Source organism: Pundamilia nyererei, unplaced genomic scaffold (genome assembly GCF_000239375.1).
Source record: "Pundamilia nyererei isolate P.nyererei 1_Seehausen unplaced genomic scaffold, PunNye1.0 scaffold00211, whole genome shotgun sequence".
NCBI lineage: Eukaryota > Metazoa > Chordata > Actinopteri > Cichliformes > Cichlidae > Pundamilia > Pundamilia nyererei.
This window is the reverse complement of record NW_005187612.1, coordinates 751105-770025: the sequence shown is the minus strand read 5'-3', so window position 1 is coordinate 770025 and position 18921 is coordinate 751105. Positions and strand designations below refer to the sequence as shown.

The 18921-nt window shown below is 41.2% G+C and overlaps 2 protein-coding genes across 7 annotated transcripts in view; both read left to right on the top strand.

Moving 5' to 3' along the window:
* Positions 1–8378, top strand: part of LOC102211631 (serine/threonine-protein phosphatase 2B catalytic subunit alpha isoform) — a 66960-nt gene extending 58582 nt beyond the window's left edge. For 2 of the 6 annotated variants that reach the window (XM_005748029.1, XM_005748031.1), the window contains 3 exons: positions 214–222; positions 2524–2553; positions 6527–8378. In XM_005748029.1, coding sequence (XP_005748086.1) covers positions 214–222; positions 2524–2553; positions 6527–6729 — 242 coding nt within the window. In that variant the 3' untranslated portion in view covers positions 6730–8378. The remainder of the gene's footprint in view (positions 1–213; positions 223–2523; positions 2554–6526) is intronic. The other 4 variants (XM_005748030.1, XM_005748032.1, XM_005748034.1 and 1 more) reach the window with 2 other exon arrangements.
* Positions 8379–10764: 2386 nt separating this feature from the next.
* On the top strand, positions 10765–17656 carry LOC102211349 (uncharacterized protein DDB_G0290587-like). Its single transcript, XM_005748028.1, has 12 exons — positions 10765–11017; positions 13361–13507; positions 13841–13987; positions 14176–14232; positions 14347–14373; positions 14490–14510; positions 14756–14842; positions 14935–14970; positions 15813–15911; positions 16040–16064; positions 16157–16236; positions 16922–17656. Exons 1-12 carry the CDS (start codon positions 10957–10959, stop codon positions 16933–16935), a joined length of 801 nt encoding a protein of 266 aa, XP_005748085.1. The 5' UTR covers positions 10765–10956; the 3' UTR covers positions 16936–17656.
* Positions 17657–18921: the final 1265 nt, after the last annotated feature.

The following is an 18921-nucleotide window of genomic DNA, read 5'->3' as shown; positions in this document are numbered from 1 at the left end:
TTTTGCGAGATCCCGAGTTTGTTTTGCGAGATCTCGCAAAAGTTTTGCGAGATCTCGCAAAAGTCCGTCTTAATTTTTTTTTCTCCCATGTCCCCTGCGGGGCTCCGTAGATCTGGCATTAATACGCTCTCTTCCCGTCCTATTCTTTCACTGTATTCCACTGGGTTTATCTCAAATATTACCTGTATCTTTTTCTTTCTCCTTTCTCCCTAGAAACTGCAGGTATAATCAATTGTGCAAGTATTCCATTGTGTGTTGTTATTTTTTTTCTTTGTGGGAAAAGATAAGAGTTCAGTTCACTCTTTCTCATGTGAAATTTCAAATGCTCCCTCAATGAGTTTGGCAAGCTGCCGCAGCAAGGAGATGAAGGCTTTTTTGGAATCACCTTTACGCACGCTTTAATTGGATACAAACGTTTACAGCGCTGATCAGATCTGAGCGCTAGCAGAGAATCTCAGCAGTGCTCTGTCAGAATAGACTCAGGTCTCTGTGAATCAAGGGATAAAACTGTATCGACACTAATAAGTGTAGAAAAAGGGATAGCTGCCATCTGCCTTGTCATTCACCAAGTAAAGCAGAAATCCGGTAGACTTCCCTCTCCTCGCACAGGTTCTCACCCTACATCAGCTAGCACTTTCCTGAATACACAAAAACATCTGTAGCATAGTGTTAGTAACCTTTAAATAATGATGATAATAATAAATGTTTAATCATGCTGTACAGTATGGTGTACAGTACTTTAGCACACTTAATCATCAAACTGTTTGTTTGGTCCTCGTGTAGCATTACCTACTTAGCTACTGGTCATACCACACTAAGGTAGCAGCAGTCGTGCAGGTCTATGGATCTCAGTAAAATTGTGTTTTATTGCTTAATAACACCCCTTTTCGTTTCTAATGTATAAAATCTTATTGAAATCGTGGAAGACTTTACTAAAGAACCACTTGAACATATTACATAACACCGTGTTCATCAACTTAGTGCGCACGTGTCCTTAGACGTGAGTCTGTCAGAAATCAAAGAGCCTCTGACTAAAGCTGTCAGTTTTGCATATCTCTGTTAGGAAGGATGCAATTATCCTGAAAGCATAGCATTCTTTCACAGTCATTTTCAGCATCTCTACTGAGCTTTTAAACCAACATTAAAGTGGACCTATCATGCTCATTTCCAATATCATGGGTTTTTTCAGGGTTTTTTTTCTGGGAATCAACTAAAGTAGCTCTGCATGATTCATTTTTATCATCATTTATCTTATACTGGGCCGTGTTGCTGCCCATTAGCACATGCCCTGTCTGAAAAGAGCTGCTTGAATAGCAGGTGGGTGGGGCTTCTGTGTTATCAGCCGGGGGAATATCTGACTCTGACCTCATTATTTGGAACTTTGACCATGTCTGATATGCCCGTCCAGCATTGGAAAACAAGGGAAAGCATCATGGGTCCCCTTTAAGTTTCAAACAGGTGTTTCTGCCGATGGCCTACATGACAATAGTGCTCTTAAGGATTAGTGTATACATTATATAAGTTCAGAGGGATTTGTTTTTGAAGCAGCTGACACTAAAGAGAACTGCGGTGAAGGTAGAGCGATGTTCAGAGATTCCTGTTACGACATTGGTAGAATCACACTGCTGCCTTTAGCACATCAGTGTGCTTCTACTCTAATGTTGACTCCATCAGTCATACTCTTTAAAGTCTCATGCTATTGTGCCCTTTTTTTAAGTATGTAGTCTTTAGTAGAATTTAGTCATTACTTTGTTGTCACCCTCGCCCCACCCCCCATCTTTGTTAAAGTTGACTCTGCAAAGTTTTATCGTGTGTTCACTTATTATCTCGAGGATGACTGTAATTGATTGGTAAGTGGCTGAAAGGTTTCCTCCCCTCACGCGTCGCAGAAGTAAGCCAGCACTTTTGATATTTATTATCAAAAGATGCTAATCCCGCAGCTGCAGATGCTACTTCATGTTGCACACAACACAACGCTAACGACGCTCCATGTTTCTGTTGTACTTCGAGCTTTACATTAACAGTTCAGTCACGGCCAGAAAGCTCACACCTGCACGTGCACTTAAGTCCTCTCTCTGTTTTCCATTTGTCTCGTTTCGAAATGTACTCTTTTCTTTGCGTAACAGGAACACCTAATGCATCTGCAACTTGCTAAAATTGCTGTCGATGTTCATTCTTGCAGTTTCCATTTTATCTGTCACACATTCAGACCTTTTGTCAAACACATTCAAAGTACCTCAAACATGCAATCCTCTCCATGAGGTTTGCTGCTACATACGTGTATCGCCTTCCCTTTACAGATCTGGAACTAAGGCTCATCCTCTCCCCTCCTCCCCCCTCTTTCACCGTTTCCCCTGTTTGCTAACATCCACATGTCCTCTGTCATAAAATGTGGAGATGATTTTTAACCTGTGTTGTCGGCATTGGCTGTCTTTGCTGCTCATTGACTTGTTCCTGGGACAAAATGAACTCTCCTGCTCACTTCTCTCATTCATTTTGCAACCTCCCTCTTCTTCTCTTCAGCTACTATTGAAGCTATTGAGGCTGACGAAGGTAAATGGGTCTGGCTGCCCTCTTCTGTTGCTTCTCATGGCAATAGACAGGGGGCTGTGCTGGGTTTTCATCCATCTCGCTGGTGCTTGAATAGAGTGTGTTGGGTGTTTGGGCTAACAAATTGTGGCATAGTATTAACGGAGAAAAAGAAGTAAGTAAATTAGGAAATCCTGTGGTCACATGTTTGAAAGGGGAATGTCTTTCATAGCACAGATTTTATAATCACAAAGGTCATCTGTGATTTTGAGTGAGTGCAAAGCAAATTACACCTCGCGGTCTTCCTCGGAAATCAGCGCTAATGTAGGCCACAATCGGTTCATCCACAAAAACTCCTGCGTTAAGGATCTTCTCTGTTAGAAGTTAAAATAATCTGCATGAAATATCAAGATAAAGAGAAAATGCACATTCACACGTATATAATGTAGGTGGGTATCATCAGGTCATCTGGCAGCTTTACCAAGCCTTCAGCCTATCCAGAGGGATAGACTGGACCAGCATCCTTAAAGGTCCTGAAAACCTAAAGTTTTGAGGGGTTATGTGATGCACACAAGCCAATAAAATCCTTCATTTTTAATTCATAGAAAGCTGCTTCTTAATTAATGTTGAAAAGTGTAGTATTGTGCAAAGGTCTTGAGCCGTGGCCCATTTTATATTGTGTTTGTATCGTTTCGGCAAGGAGCCAGACTATGTTTGGCAATTTTTAAGGTGGTCTGGAGCAATACTTTTCCAGGCACTCCATTTTTAGAATTAGTACCGCTGAGCTATGAATCTTTCAAGTGTAAAAAGACACCCGACGAAAGGGATGAACCAGTGTTGTGTCTACACATAACAGACAACTTATTTAAAAGCCTATTTTAAATTGTATCTTTAGGCACGTTGTTACTAGCAGCTTATCACAGAAACACACGAGATGAGTTTCAGAGCTGTTATCCAAACAACTTGGTATCTCTCACATGGTTTGCCCTTAAAAAAAAATTGATAAAACTGGACAAACAAGCGGTAAATCAAGACTTTTGCACGGTATTAGATCTGGCATGAACTTTTCCTAAACAAGCCTTAACTACTTCAGACCAATAGGAGAAGCACAAAGGTTATATCGCCATCACGGGTTCTGAATTTGGCCTTTCCCAAAAGCACAGGTGCTAATGTTGTGGTACTGGTACCAGTATTTTTCCACAGCAAATGTGTGCAGCAGATCTAGATAAGGCACCATGTAAGTGAAAAATAACCCCACCTTCCTGATTAAGGTTTTCACGACCTTAAAGAGGAAGTAGGTCCTGTCGAGTTATCGGTAGAGTTCACCTTGACAGGATATTGAATATCATTTTGAAGTAACACTTTATTTCCTAATGGAATATATTCCTAATGTTACCGAGGGTAATACTTTATGTGGTAAACTGCACTTGTTCTCTTATCTGGGGATTGAATGAACTTTTCCAGAGGAAGGTACTTCAATGAAATCACTCATCATAGTTTAAATGATTAATGCAATGCTCTTATCATAGCAGACAGCACGCTCCCCCTCTGCTCTGCCCTCACACAATACAATGAAGTCTTGCTATGAAAGCTCTTGATGGTTTTCCCCTTTGAAACAGCTGAAGCAGTTGTGCATTGTTGTTGCTGTTTTATTTATGTAACACCTTCCTTAGAGCTGAATCTGAATTGGTAGACGCTCCACAGGAGGCTTTGAAATCCAAATTGGACGCTCCCTAAAATCTGCTTTACTTGCATCGCCTTTGGCGCAAGAACAACCTCAACTGCGAGCTAAATAGTAGTATGCCAGCTGCTATTTACATTGAAATTGTCCAGTACTTCCTCTTTAGCCCCATAGAGGACAGTCCATTGTAGTGTCCAGACTCTTCTCTGCTTCTCTCTCCATGTGGATCCTCTGTGGCCCTGCTGTGTCGTGTTCTTTCCTCTGAGCTGCTAATAACCTGTGTCTGACCTGTGCTATGCAGCAACACAACTACGCTACCCATCACACCGTCCTCTCCACAATCCCCAATTTGTCCTCTTAAATCAAATCCCCTCCTCCCCTTGTCACACCCCCATTCTAGTAAGAAGGGTTTTCTTATTTACAACCATAGTATTAATCACCCTCAGTCTGTATGAAAGGTGGAAGTAACAAAATGTTTTTTAAAAAGTGCTGAAATAGAACTCAAGCTGAATATTGGAACGATTCGTTCTTGTAATACTTAAAGTATCCATCGACTTGAATGAAACAGCCTTGAATTGCTGGTTTTATTCATGTCATTGGTGTTTCTTTGCATATTTAAAGGGTTTTATCTTCATTATTCAGTTTAGTTCACTCAGTTTTGTATCATATTGCAACTTCCACCCATCATAACCTCCAGTCAACCTTCAATTGCTGCATGCTTCAAGCAGACTAAACAAGTCGTTAGCACCCCAAGTTCCTTTGATAGTGTCTTTGTACGTGAGCTCAGTCTCAACGTGGTTTCTATTTTGTGGAAGTGAATGTCTCAGTGGGCTCCACTCTAGTGTTTCTTTTTCTCCTCCCTTTATTCTTTTCTTGTCTCTTTGATCATTTCTCCCCCTTCCCTTTTGTCGTTACAAAAGCTGTGTTGTGATGGGGTGACCTGGATGTTTGGGGTCTTCAGGTGTTCCGCGATACGGCTGCGTTGAGATTTTGGTTAATATCGGTCACATTCTTAACTTTTAACATGCGCAAAAAAGCATGACAAGATGGCCACGAGATGGTCTGCTATCACGGATATTGTTGGCACAGTGAAAACCTGTCGACCCTGATGTCAGGAAGTGCCCTTTGTAGAGTTAGAAGGAATATGTAATTGTTTCATCTGTCAAGCGGCATTATCACATAAGTTATATCCGTGTGTTGTCACATTATCAAATTGCTTAAATACTTTCATATTGCGTTCATGCCTTATTAAACCATTAATCGTTTAAAATGCTGCACGACAAATACTGTTTTCCATGAAAAACACAAACAAGTAACAGTGGTTGAAGACTTTGTCTGGCCTCATGAATAGCAAAGATTCTTCTCACTTCATTCATCTTCAACCCAAAGAAAGTTCAACTTTTAGAATTTTTTTATTTCCTGGGTGGAGTCACAAGAGAAGATTCATAACACTCGTGATTCTCAGTCACAGCTAGCTACTTCAGCTTAACACCCAGCAAAGCACTAATGTGCACAAACTTTGACCTGCCTGGTATCCACTTATAACTCATAGAAATTATTAATAGAAACCAAAAAAACAATATTTTGTGCTAGCCTGTAAACATTCCTTTGGTAGTCTCCTTTGATTGCCTCGCTTTTGGTTCCACGCTCAAGGGGTGGAAGTTTAACGCTTTACAGTCGGCTCCATAGTGTAGTGGTTAACACATTTGCCAAACATGCAAAAGATGCATGGTTCTAGTCAGGAGGAGATTATCAAAATCCCTTGAAGAGTTGTATCAAAAAGGACAGCTTGGATAGAAATATGAGGATATTGACACTTTGCAAACAAGGTAGCAGCCAAAAGAAACTTTGTTTCTTGTTACTAAGCTAAGCTAACCAGATTTAATGGGCAGGATTTATTTTATTTATTTATTTTTTTAAATCTTCTCATCTGACCCCACCCAAGAAAGCAAGTATTTCTGTTTTCCAAACCTACAAGTGTGTCTGGAGAGATCGACGCCATACACTTATCATATCAGAGATCGCCTTTAGATATTCAGTTTTCATGGATTAAATGTAACTGAACTAGCCAGCAGCTCATCAGGTGATCAGGTGCAGTCTCTGTTGTCATTTTCTCAGTAAAACATTTTTTTTTTCTCTCACAATTTCAAGAGCAAAGCAAATATAATCAAATTTGGTGATTCACGGGTGAATGTGAGCGTGACCCCCACCCCTTCCACCCCCATTCTTTTAATCATTTAAACTCTACACCATATAAAATCAATCCTAACTCTCCCCCCCTTCCCCTCCCTACCCTTATTTCCTGCATCTCAACAGCAATCAAAGGCTTCTCGCCTCAGCACAAGATCACTAGCTTCGAAGAGGCCAAGGGCCTGGACCGCATCAACGAGAGGATGCCTCCGCGGCGAGACGCCCTGCCTTCTGACGCCAGCCTCAACTCTCTCAACAAGGCCCTGTCCTCGGAGACCAACGGCACAGACGCCAAGGGGAGCACCAGCAGCGGCAGCAACATCCAGTGAAGGCCCAGCAGCAAGGCGCCACCTTGGCCGACGGGGCTGCCTCGCCCCCCAGCCTCATCGCGACCCGCCACCACAGAAAAGGGGCAGAGGGTGAAGGTGTGGGATGGAGGAGGAGAAGGAGTGTTGGAATGTGGAGGGGGGAGGCATCTATGGCTCATAACGGGGGGACATCTCACTTGCTAGTCTTTGGATATGCCTTCAAAATATTAGTTCATAGTCAAATCTGCTAAGTTATTGCCAGGTCACATTTCTGAAGGGTCAGGCCGTAACCGCGCTTGATTCACCTCCACACCACAGTATGTCAGAGAGGGAAAGAACGATGGGGGAGAGAAAGAGAGATCGAGATCTTAAAGGTGATTCAGTTTCTTGTTTTTCTTTTTTTTTTCTTTCTTGAAAGACCCTTGCTCATTTACACCGAAACGGAAAGTCGTTTAACTTCTTACTAACTATCGTACGTTTACAAAAATACAGCACTAAAAAGGACAGAACATGAGATAATGTTTTTAACATATAAGGGTGTACAAACTAAATAAGGACTATTTATTGATAACTTTTTGTTTTGCTACTCTTATAAAATAGCTCTGAAATTAATTAGGCAGTCTTAAAAAAAAAAAGAATGTTGCAATGTTGTGGAAATGCCAAATAATGGAACGTTTTATGGTTTTGTACATATTATGCTTACCTCAGGTTCTTTTGGTGTGTGCTTTGACCTGATTTTTCTGTATAATGGCTAAATAACTCAGTAATGAATACCTATTTTCTTGAGTTTCATAACTGGAATTTACACTTAACCTATCTATCATTTGCAGATATGTTTATTTTTTGTCTCTTTTGGAAGGGGGGAGGGGGGGGGAGGGTAGATTTATTGTGGCTTGCTGGAAATGAGTGTTATTTTTTTTTTCTCTTTTTAAGTATTGCGAACAAAGTAAAAATAGAGAAACTATATTGTGTAAAAAAGAAAAGGAAAAAAGAATACAATAAAGTGTCTGCCTATGCATGTTTTATAAAAAAAAAAATCAAACAAAAGGAAATAGAACATCTGAAAACTTTGGCTGTGGAGGCCTGTTTTGAAATATATTGCGCTTTAGTGAACATATACTGGAAACGTATAACTGCATACTTTCAATTAACACCATGATGCTCTATGCCTTCTTTTTTTTGTAATTGAAGCATTTAATTATCTATGATGGATGAGAAATGAAATTTTTAACCTGCGCTTGTAAGTGCACACAGTCCAATTAAGCATGTTTGACAATTCTTGTGAGGTGTGTGGTTACATGTGGAACTCCAAAATGCATGATTAGCTGTTTGTGTCATATAACAGGTGAATCGGTTTTGTTTTGTTTTTGTAAATGTGCCACAGAAAGTGTAATTTGATTATTATTATTATGACTATTATTTGGACCTCTGCTTTGTATATCAGTTACAGGTTTGATACTGCTCAATACTTTAAGATGAAACGAGGAAAAAACAAACTTAGATCTTTTTTAAAAACTGCTTTAAGTGCCCAAGTAATTCACTACACGACATGAAGCCTTGCTTTTGTAATTTAACTTCAAAACTGTTGGCAGATGAGGCATGCACTTGCAACTATGAAAAGTATTTTATATAACTGTTCAATAAAAATGTGCATGAATTTCAACTTGAAATGAACCTGAATCTCCTGTGTGTGTGGTGAATGTGTGCGTGAGACCGCAGGTCGGCCTGCAAGTCGTCCCGCAGTGGATTTCAAATGCGGTGTGATCAGGTGTGTGTTTTGCAGAGAGATTACAGGAAGCCCACTCATGTTCTGTGTAATTTAAACCTGTGAGGAAACCAAAGACGGTAGAGGTGTGGTATTTAATTTGCAGCTCAGGGTTCAGGAAGGGAAAAGCGCCTGAAAACCGATAGAAGTCATCGTCATATATGGTTTCATACGAGTTCAGTGTGATTCTCCTCTACAGCTCCAGTCAAACACAGCTTGGCTCAAAGCCCTGCAGTATGTAAATAGGAAATTGCTACTTGGCAGTTCCTCAGCAAAGGTGTTTCCTCTTTATCAACCTCAGTGACTTCTTTGATTAAACTCGGGAGGCTAAGCTCAAACATAATCACTGTGCATAATCACACTTGTTTGTGAGAACAGGGATCTGCAGCCTTGTTTCTTTTTTAAATACATGCAACTGCCACTTTATTAGCTACGCCCGAGTTGGACCCTGAGGTGTTGAAAACATTCCTCAGATTGATGTGACAGCATGGCTGCACATCCATGATGCGACTCTGGTTTGCGCCACATCTCAGAGGTGCTCTTCTGGATTGAGATCTGGTGACTGGAGGCCATTCGAGTAGAACGAACTCGCTGTCACGTTCAAAAGAAGTTTGAGATGACCTGAGAAGGAAGCCGTCAAAGGATGGGTGCGCTTTAATTAAAGAGATCGACATGGTAAGCAACAGGTAGGCTTGTGATTTTTAAACAATGAGGGAATTGATACAAAGGGGCCCAAAGTCAATATCTCAAACACATTACACCACCAGCAACCTGAACTGCTCATACAAGTCAGGACGGAGCCGTGCTTTTATGCTGTTTATGCCAAATTCTGATCCTTACATCCAAATGCAGCATGAGCTCGAGACGACACTTTGCAGTAGCAGTTCTTAGCTGATGAGAGTGATGTTCTGCATACCTTTCTTGTAACAAGTGATTATATATTGGCAATAGTGCTGCCTTCCTGTCAGCTAGAAGAAGCCTGGTCATTCCCCTCTGACCTCTGGAGTCAACAAGATATCTCCACCCAACTGCTAACTGCATATTTTCTCTTTTTAGGCCACTTTCCTTACTCATACCAACCAGCCTGCCAAGGACAAACACATTAAATTAAACAAACACTTCAATCACTTTTCTTCCTCATTCTGATGATTGATTTGAAGTCCAGTGAGTCATTGTGAGCATGTCAACAGGTCTAAACGCACTGAGCTGCTGCCACGTGATTGGCTGATTACACATTTGTATTGACGAGGAACTGAATAGGTGTACCGAATGAAGTGATCGGTGTGTGCATGTACATTAGGTTGCAGTTGAAGTTTACATTTAATTTTGGAAATGTCAGGCTTTCTGAAAATGTGTTGGGAAAATATGTTGCAGCTATGTCTATTTTATTGTCGGTGGAAAAAAAACAATTTCTAATTAGTAAAACAAACATTTAAGTCATTCTATATTTTAGCTAAGAAGTCCACTTCTCGTGTGTGTGTCTCAAGTGTCTTTCTTTTGGACCTCCTTTCATTTATTAAACACAATGTTTAAATGAAAGGAAGTAAACTCTGACATCCTGTTTTTTGGGAGGGCCCAAAAAACAGCAGTTTGGTTTTGTTGGGGGTGGGGTGGGGATAGGGTAGGAAACAATATGAGGTTTTTGTTTTTTTTTAATGTTTTTTCAAGTAAAAGCGGGCAGTGTTCAAAAGTGAAGAACTCATTTCGTCTTTGATTATAACCTCACTCTGTATAAAAATCCAAACTAATTTTGTGATGCTTTTGCAAAAAAACAGCTGTCTTGACTTTATGCATCGGTCGATGTGCGAGTGTGTGTGTTACCACCAACACGCCTGGACAACAGGTTTTGTGAAGACATTGTTTAACAAACAGTGGAAAATGGCTGGCATCTCAGCGGCTCCCCTGGGCTGTCAGGTCTTTGTCATCAGTTCCAGTCATTATTTACCAATCTGATTCTATCTCTCAGTTTATGTGTGTGCATGATGACTGAACTGTGTAGTATGTTAATGGTTTCCAATGGATTAAGGCTTGCAATGTCACCACTATCAAAATTTACCACAGTTACTTCACTTACACACAGCTCTGGCTCAGTGTAACTACTTTTTTAAAGATCTAATCTCATCTGTTTTGTCCGATTCTGCTCCGTTCACTCTCCATGAGGTCTCTCCAGTCTCCTTCACCCTTGTTAAGTGGTGTCAGAGCAGGAAAAAATAAGCAATGGGAGTTGCCTTTGGGTTCCACCACATTATACAAAACTGACATGATTGTTAAATAGACCCAGAATTGAGCCAAGTGCCTGCCTTGTGTTAGTCTCTACATCCACCCAGTTTACGTCAGGAAGGGAAGCCAGTGTATTTCCTCCCCTTCTCTATCTAAAGGAAGTGCCAAAATAAGCATCAGCAGCGGAGCACCCAGGCTTGGACACCTTTCACACGGGCCACTCGAAGGGAGACGTTTAAGGAGTTCACAGCTGCAGAATCGCCATGAAGTCCGTCAGGGTTTTTGCTGTCCTGCTTCTAGCATCTGCCCATGTCTTCACACAAGGTAGGGCGATCATTCACAATGGCTACAGCTTGATCACATGCTGATAGAAGTCTTCAGCACTCTTTAATAGTTAGCAACAACCTTGTTTCTGTGTGGGGAAGATTCTGTAGAACGGCGGCCTTCACTGATTTATAGTAAAACTAAACGTAGTAGGCTTTCTATCAAGATGACCGCCTCCATAGTTGTGTTCTGTTTTGGTTTGAGCACTGGTTAATAGTTCTTCCCTTTAACCCATGCGTTTCCCCCTTGGTGTGTGCAATGATAAAGATCACAGCGATGGTCAAAAGTCACTTACGTTACTTTAAGGACATCCACTCAGACTATTTTTGCTTATCCAAGGGAGATAAACTTGGAGCACATTTTTATGTGATTGTGTTTCTATGCCTCCAAATCTTAACGGAGACCTTCAAACTAACAAGTCTGACAATTTGTTTCTGATTTTTGCGAGTGAACAGATGTTAGATACAAGTCAGAACCTCTGGCATGAAAAGCACCAGAGTGCCACATGGCTACTGACTTGATGGGGGTTTTTTTTTCGTTGTGCAGAAACAAAAGAACTTGAAAGCTTGTCTGTGCCGAGCAGATAGGTGATCTAACAGCAGATAGGCAGTGAGAACCAAACCGCCCCCTCTATCACAGAGACAGCAGATTATTGTCCTGAGCCTGACAGATCCCAGGTGACAGCCAATCTTCTTCCAAGGTTTAAGCGGTAAACAAGCTGGAGGAAACGCCCACGCCTGGGCCATTAGAATTATCTGTGTGAGATTTTGTTCCGCGACACATAAGGAAAAGTAATGAAGTGTGGGCCTGGTAGGATCCGAAACTCTCTGATGCTGGCAAATCTTTAGCTTTTGATCTTTAAACTTGCTTTGAAATACTTGAGGCTTGACTTGTATTTGTTTACCTGATTAAAGGACTGAAAAGGCCACGATGCGTCGCAAACAATTTACACATACTTAACATTTAACTTTACCTCGATTTACTAGCAGGAACTTAAACAACTCTCTGAATGATCCAACATACCGAAGACTCGCCTCGTACTCTTCCTTTAATAACTCAATGACCTGACTTGAGACTTGCCTTAAATACTTTAGAGTTATGTCTGGCAGGGAGACTTGATTTTCCTTCCTGACCAGATTCATGAAAAACAGTCTGATCTTTGTGCGGTCAGAGCAGAAACGTCCTGTTAGCCATCAAGCAGCCGGACTGCAGTGAAATGCACTGAATGAAATCGTGATCGACAGCAGGAAGCTTAACACAGGTCGGGGAGCAACAATTGTATGTGTCTGGGACAGGATGCAGCTTCACACTGCTGCGACACTTGGGGCAGAGGATATCCACCTCGACATGCCGTAATCTCCTTCTCTATCTAGACTTTTCACCCCGTCTGACACGTTTGACCCTCGGTCGTCTCAGAAGCTGGCCTTTAAAGTAGCGCCAAACAGTCACGACGCAGGATGGCGGTCAGAGCTTGTAAAGCAAGCCTGTGACTCAGTGAGCAAAACTGGGGATAAATATCTTTACAGTTTCAACCAAGGATACACAAGTAATAACTTACTGTAATAACAAAAAAGAAATATTAACCATTTCCTTTCTCGGTTGAGTATTTTTAAAAAGGTTTGTGCACATTGGAAAAGAACAGCAACATGTCACTTAAGTTTTGTGACTTGTAACGATGACAAGTGAATTCATTGTTGGCGGCACAGTGTTCAGCAGAGACAAAGAATACCATCGCTTCCGTCACTTCCGCGATCGGAAGCGACTTCAGATGGAGCCAAAGAATTCCATTCCCATGAGTAATTATGAGAAATGCAAGGTTACCAAAGCAACCACAACCCAAAATCTTCAATGGAGACCATACAGGTGGACAATATAAGCTGTAGCCACTGCTGCACCACCCGTTGGTCAGTAAAATCCTGCTGTGAAACCTCAAGCTGAGCATTTCTGCTGGAGCCATCTTTCTGTTTCATACCCTGACGTGGCGAGTCAGGGCCTGATCTGATGGTGAAACCAAAGACTGTACATAAAAGATAGACATACCTTCCAGCGGATGCAGAAATACCTTAAATCTGGATCGCAGAGAACAATCCAACCAAAGAAGGCACTCAGGGACGTTACAAGACAGACATGCAGACAAAGATTTTGAGTTTTTAGATGCAATGAGTTCAACAGTGAGCTGGTGTCGGTTGTAGATTTTCTCTGGATAGATGACAAAGTGTGTTAATCTCTCTTGTAACCTCTCCACAATCACATATATCTTTAAATAACCACCAAAAGACTTTTATGTGGACCTAATCAAATCATTTTCCTTAACTTCCTTCATGATTTCTTCATATCACACAGAAAATGAGTCAAACCAAACCTCAACCACAACAAAAGCACCAGGACCGGCAACAGTTGCAACAATAACAACAAATACGACAAAAGCAAAGGCAATAACAGCAGCATCTCCCTCTCCTCCTACAAATACGACCACATCTCCTCTGGATGGTGAGTGTTTCTTAAAGCCCTCTTCCAAATTTCTCTGCATTTCACTTTGCTTTATTGTCCTGTTTCATGGAATTTACATGCATCTCCTGAGCACGAAAACGGTTTCTCAAAGCTCACCTTAAAACCATTTTTAGGACACACCTGTAGATGTAGAAGCACGGTTTGTGACCTTAAACTGCATACTGGAGTACTTGTAAAGACATTTAAAATACGGTGGATTTAAAGGTAATAAATAATATACTGTAGTAAAGGGGGGGGGAAAGGGACAAGCTGGTGTGCTTTTAAAAACAAGCTAGTTTGGGCTAAAGACTGCTTGTTTATTTTATCGTCAAGCTCCAACAGATTTTCCTACAAGAGACACGCCTAAAGCCAATACTATGTTACCTACTACTGCTGCTGATGCTGCTGCTGCTGCTACATCCACATCCGCCCAGAATGACTCTTTGACTTCTGAACTAATGAACAAGACAAGCATTGGAAGTAAGGCTCTGTATAATTTTATATGACATATGTGGTTTGTTGAAGGGTTTCTACATGTGCTTTAGTACAGAGACGATTTAAATGAACTTCATTTTGTATTCAGAAATAAAGTGTAACAATGTATATGGAAGGCAGTTTGACATAGATACTTTTAACATATTTCATGAGGTTTTTTTCTTTTTTATCAGCCCCCACTAATGTCTCTCAGAGTGAGCATTCTGATGTCCAAAGCAGAGCAGGTCAAGGTAAGTGTGGCACGTGTGAGCTCCTCAGTGATAGGCATAGGTTTCTTCACTTGTTACAAAAATGATGACCATGTTTGAAGCGTTTTTCTTTTTCTTTCTTTGTTTTCTGAACAGATGAGACCGATCCTGACCAGGCCTTAGGTACACAATAAAATAAAATGTGATCATGCGATTTTTTTTAAAGCATTAAAAACACATCAAACAACTAAAACAGTTTGTTTTTCAAATGAAACAACGCTGCTCTTTACCGTCCACAGGTAACATTCCTCCTGCCCCAGGTACAGTACTGTTTGTATCGACATGATTGTTTGCCTCCCTCGCTTTCTTTTTCCTTCTGTGCCCTCTTCTCTTATTGATAACCATCCTTCAGCACGTCCTTGTTGAAAATGTTGAAATGAAAAGAAATCCCCAAACAGCTCCACACATTATAATTGAAACCAGAACCGTCTTTGAGTAAAAAAAATAAAATAAATTACGTTAATTGATGAAATATATAAATAAATAATGAATTTAAATGTGACAGGACAACAAAACACCACTGACTCTCAAAGCAGATCTTCAAGGACATCATCACCTCCCACTAAAAGGACCCCTCAGGAGAACAGTCCCGGTAAGTGATCCTGTGTACAGTGAGCTAAACGTGAGGTCATGAATGGACATCCCAACCGTGTTTAATCAAATCAAAATGTGTGTCGTTGAAAGGTTCTCAGGCGGGTCAAACAGAGGAGAAATCAGCAGGTAACAAAGCTAATCAGTCTGACTTTGCACACCAGCGATGCAGCAGCTGCAGCCTCTCACAGCTGAAACTGTACGGAGGACCAAAGCTGCCAATAAAAATATAGACACTAAATAAATGGTATATGATTAAATGCCAGCAACAAGTAAATGTAGATATTCATTCATTCATTTCATTTTCACTGAGTCATATTGAATGATCTTGATATGTAGCTCTTCTGGTCCTCCATATGATTAACTTATAATCTAGAGATGAAGATGAATGCATAGACTGTGAGTATCGTTTGTTAAATGAAAACCTTGAACTTGAAAGCACAAAAAGCTTCAGAGCAAAGAAAAAAAAAGGAAAACGGATCAAAACAGAAAACTAGTGTCCTACTGGGGATTACAGTATCAGCAACACCGCAAGCAATTTGGGATTCCTGATTACATATATCTGATGTGTGGGCAAAAAAATACACAGTAATTACTGAGATTCCCATTTGCCCAGCCCACTGACTCTGCCACCTCAGAGGGCTGAATCATTCCACTGCAGGGCTCCAAAACCTTTAAAATAGCCCAATCCAATAAAATCTTGTTTTAAAAAAGGTCACATATTATGTTGACAGACTTTAAAAAAATTTTTTTTTAACTTTTTAATGATTTGGGGGATAAAACTCTGCACTGCAATGCAGAGTCCATTTTCACGTGCTGGTAGAAGGGCCGTTAAAGGTCGAAAGTCCAAACTGCGTGGTTCTGCAGCTGCTACATCACTGCTCTGCCCTTTGGTTAGACGCAAATGTGGAAGACGCACGTCACACCAGATGGATACTGATGGCCGTGTCCTTCGTCTTCCCCTCCCCCAGATAAAAAGCTGTGGTGGCTTGTGTTGCCCGCCATCCTGGCCGCAGCTGCTATCGCCATCGTCCTCAAATTCAAATCCAAGAAAGTCCACAACCCCACAGGTACATGCTCTGCCAGGACGCCCATGCACGAGTGCTTACACTGGGATTTATGATTTGAAAAATGATTTTAATTCAAACAAGCATGTGTGCTTATCATTGCCTTCTGTTAATTGTCTTCTGCTGAACAGAAACCGTCGACACTGGAACTGAGAAGTGAGTTTGATATTAAAAGATCAGACAGATTATGCCATTTTCAGGGTGTGTGAAGAAAAGCCAAACATTTATCTCTTTAAAACCCTTCACAGCGCATCTTTCCAGAGAGCTGAGAACAGCAAGGATGGCGTCATGCTCCTCGGAGTTAAATCATCAGGAAGAGAAGAGAACGGTGAGCCGCCTTCCCTCTATTTCCTGCAGCGGGTTCCTCCCGACTTCCCTCTGTTTGCGCATTCTTCCATCACTTGGTGAAACTGTTTCTCCAGACATCGAATTTCAATTATCCCAGGGAAGTGCTGGGCTTTTAATATCCTCATTGTACTGTATGGGGCTTCTGGGGCTTTAGCTAGGCAGCAGAAGGTGTTTCCTGTGATTTCGCGCCCCCCGCCCTCAAACAAGCAGCAGGGCTTGAAAGATAGGGACATCCTAACATAAACGCAGATTATTTTGGACGCGACCTATTGTGCACTGGGTAAATGTCAGCGTGGCCCCACATGCTACGGAGGCGTGCGTGCGTAAAGGCACGAGCACATCCACGGGCGCGCATGTCAAGCATAGTTTGCGCACACACCCTAAGTTACCCCTTCACTCCACCTACTATAAAACACAAGTTGGCCAACGAATGCAGTGCCTTCCTTCCCAGTCAGGCCTGCATGCCTTTGGCAGGGAAATGGAATAACGCTTCAGGAATTCTGATGAGGAAAAAAAAAGAAGGGTTTGTTTTGTTGCAGGCTGCTGGAGCGGAGCTTTAAAACAGCAAACGCAATAAGATGAAAATCACAATTTAACGGCCTTTTTGACTTTTCAGGTTGGAAAATCAGTTTTATGAATTGCTCCTGTTCTTTTGTGTGTTTCAGCTGAAGCCAGATAAGAAGAGTCACCATCGCCGCCCACACACTGATGGTCTGAGAAAGCTGTTTCGATCCTAGGTCTCCTTTTTTTTAAGCTGTAATGAAATATTTTAATTTTTTTTTAAAATAAAAGATGCTTTCAAGTGTGATTCTGTATGCAGAGAGCAGTTTTATGAAGTAGGGCGTGTGACTGCGATGATAAATCTTAAAACAAACGAACTTGATCTCAAAAGTAAGGACCGCAAAGCTCATCTAAAGAAGCTGACGCGCCACCTATTAAATGACAGTGGTGACTTATTATTTATGCAGCCTTTATTTGTGCAAACTACTGCCGCAAACATGTTTCCTGTGTAGTGACCCCAGATCCTTCACGTTAGTCTTATCATACGCTTTATAACTCTGTAATCATCCTTTCGTTACCTTCTTATCTGCCATTTACTTTTTACTTGCCTTGAGCCTTTTTGCTAATTATGAAGGTTTGGGGTTTGTTTGATGTGCGCTAGATATTTGCTGTTAGGACGACTTGTTTGCGCGTGTAACTCAGCTCACATAGGAATTTGCTGCAACAGAGGGTCTGTTAAATGTTTTTGTGGGGTTTTCTTCTACAAATGTTGCACCAAAGCACTCATAACTAAAGCAGATGCAAAAGGCTGTTTGGATTTATAGACACTGGAACTACTTTATGCTTTGTGGCTGGAATTTGTCATCATCAATTTCCTCAATAAATCACTGGAAAATGTCTTTTTTGTGCTGCCCTGTTTTTTACCATATACATATCATATGCATCTTCTGATAGATCTGAAATAGCATATAGGAGATGTGCTAAATGGATAATTTAATCATTAAAATAAATTAAAAGTTCTAATTTATTGTATTTAATTGTGGTTCTTTGTGAGCGAGCTGTAGGACACCAATGGTGTGAGTTAAGTGATTCACCACTAGAGGGAGCCAACAGGTAACTACAGAATGAAAGAGCAAAGAAATGTTTTTGGCTGCTGTTTATTGCAGCCAGGTTCCAAAGAGGTTGTTGACAGTGGAGTGAGATATAAGCAACGATAGTCAAACACACCTCTCAGCTTCTTCTTCATATTTCCACACAGTGCGTAACAAATAAGTTCAAGAGCCTCCCTCCCAGATGGTGTTTTGAGTATATAACATCAAACATAAAATCTCTCATGACCTTCATTTTGCTCTGATTCACACACTGCCCTGTTAGGTCTGACCGTGGCCTTCGTAAAATGAGACCGGGTGACAGCTTGGACTGTGGGCACGTTTCCATCAAAGACACGGCGAGCAGGTTGGCAGAAGACCCTCCACACACAAATAAAATGCGCTAACAGCTGTGGCCGGGGCTGTGACATTCAGGGCATCGTGGGGAGCTTTCTTCGCGCTCTCCTGCTCAGTGTGTTTGTCCCCCTTTTCGACCCCTTCTCCTCTCTTGACTCTAAATAATCAATATGTATCTTTGCTTGTTATTTTCTCCCACATGTTTTTGTTCCTGTTGTTACAAACCTGAATCCTTCTGTCTTTTTACATTTTAAGGCACAAGCCTTCTTAACTAAAAGTGCATGCTTTGCAGAATAGAAATGAGCATAGCGGGCTTTCTTTAACTGCCATTTGAAACATTCACATTAACGTTGAGTCATTTTATTTTAAAAGCACATTTAATAACAGCAGCACTCGACCCAAAGCGCTTTACAGTCGATGCATTTAGAGGGGACAGTAAAACTGTGCATCTGAGGAAGTAACTGGCAAGGATTACAAAAACAGATGAATAAACTACCAACGCATCAAAGCTGTAAAAGTGTTTAAGAAAAGGTCGAGTTTACATTTACATCAGCTGTGGGACACGATCTGAGCTGAAGTAGGAGATTCATCCAAATCTGGGGTCAGACAGCTTTAAATCTGAGAAATGAATAAAGAAGTCTGACAGGAGCAGTTGTGATAATGACCTAAGTGACCTGGGGCAGAGAATAGTGCGAGCAGATCAGAAATGTAAACCACTA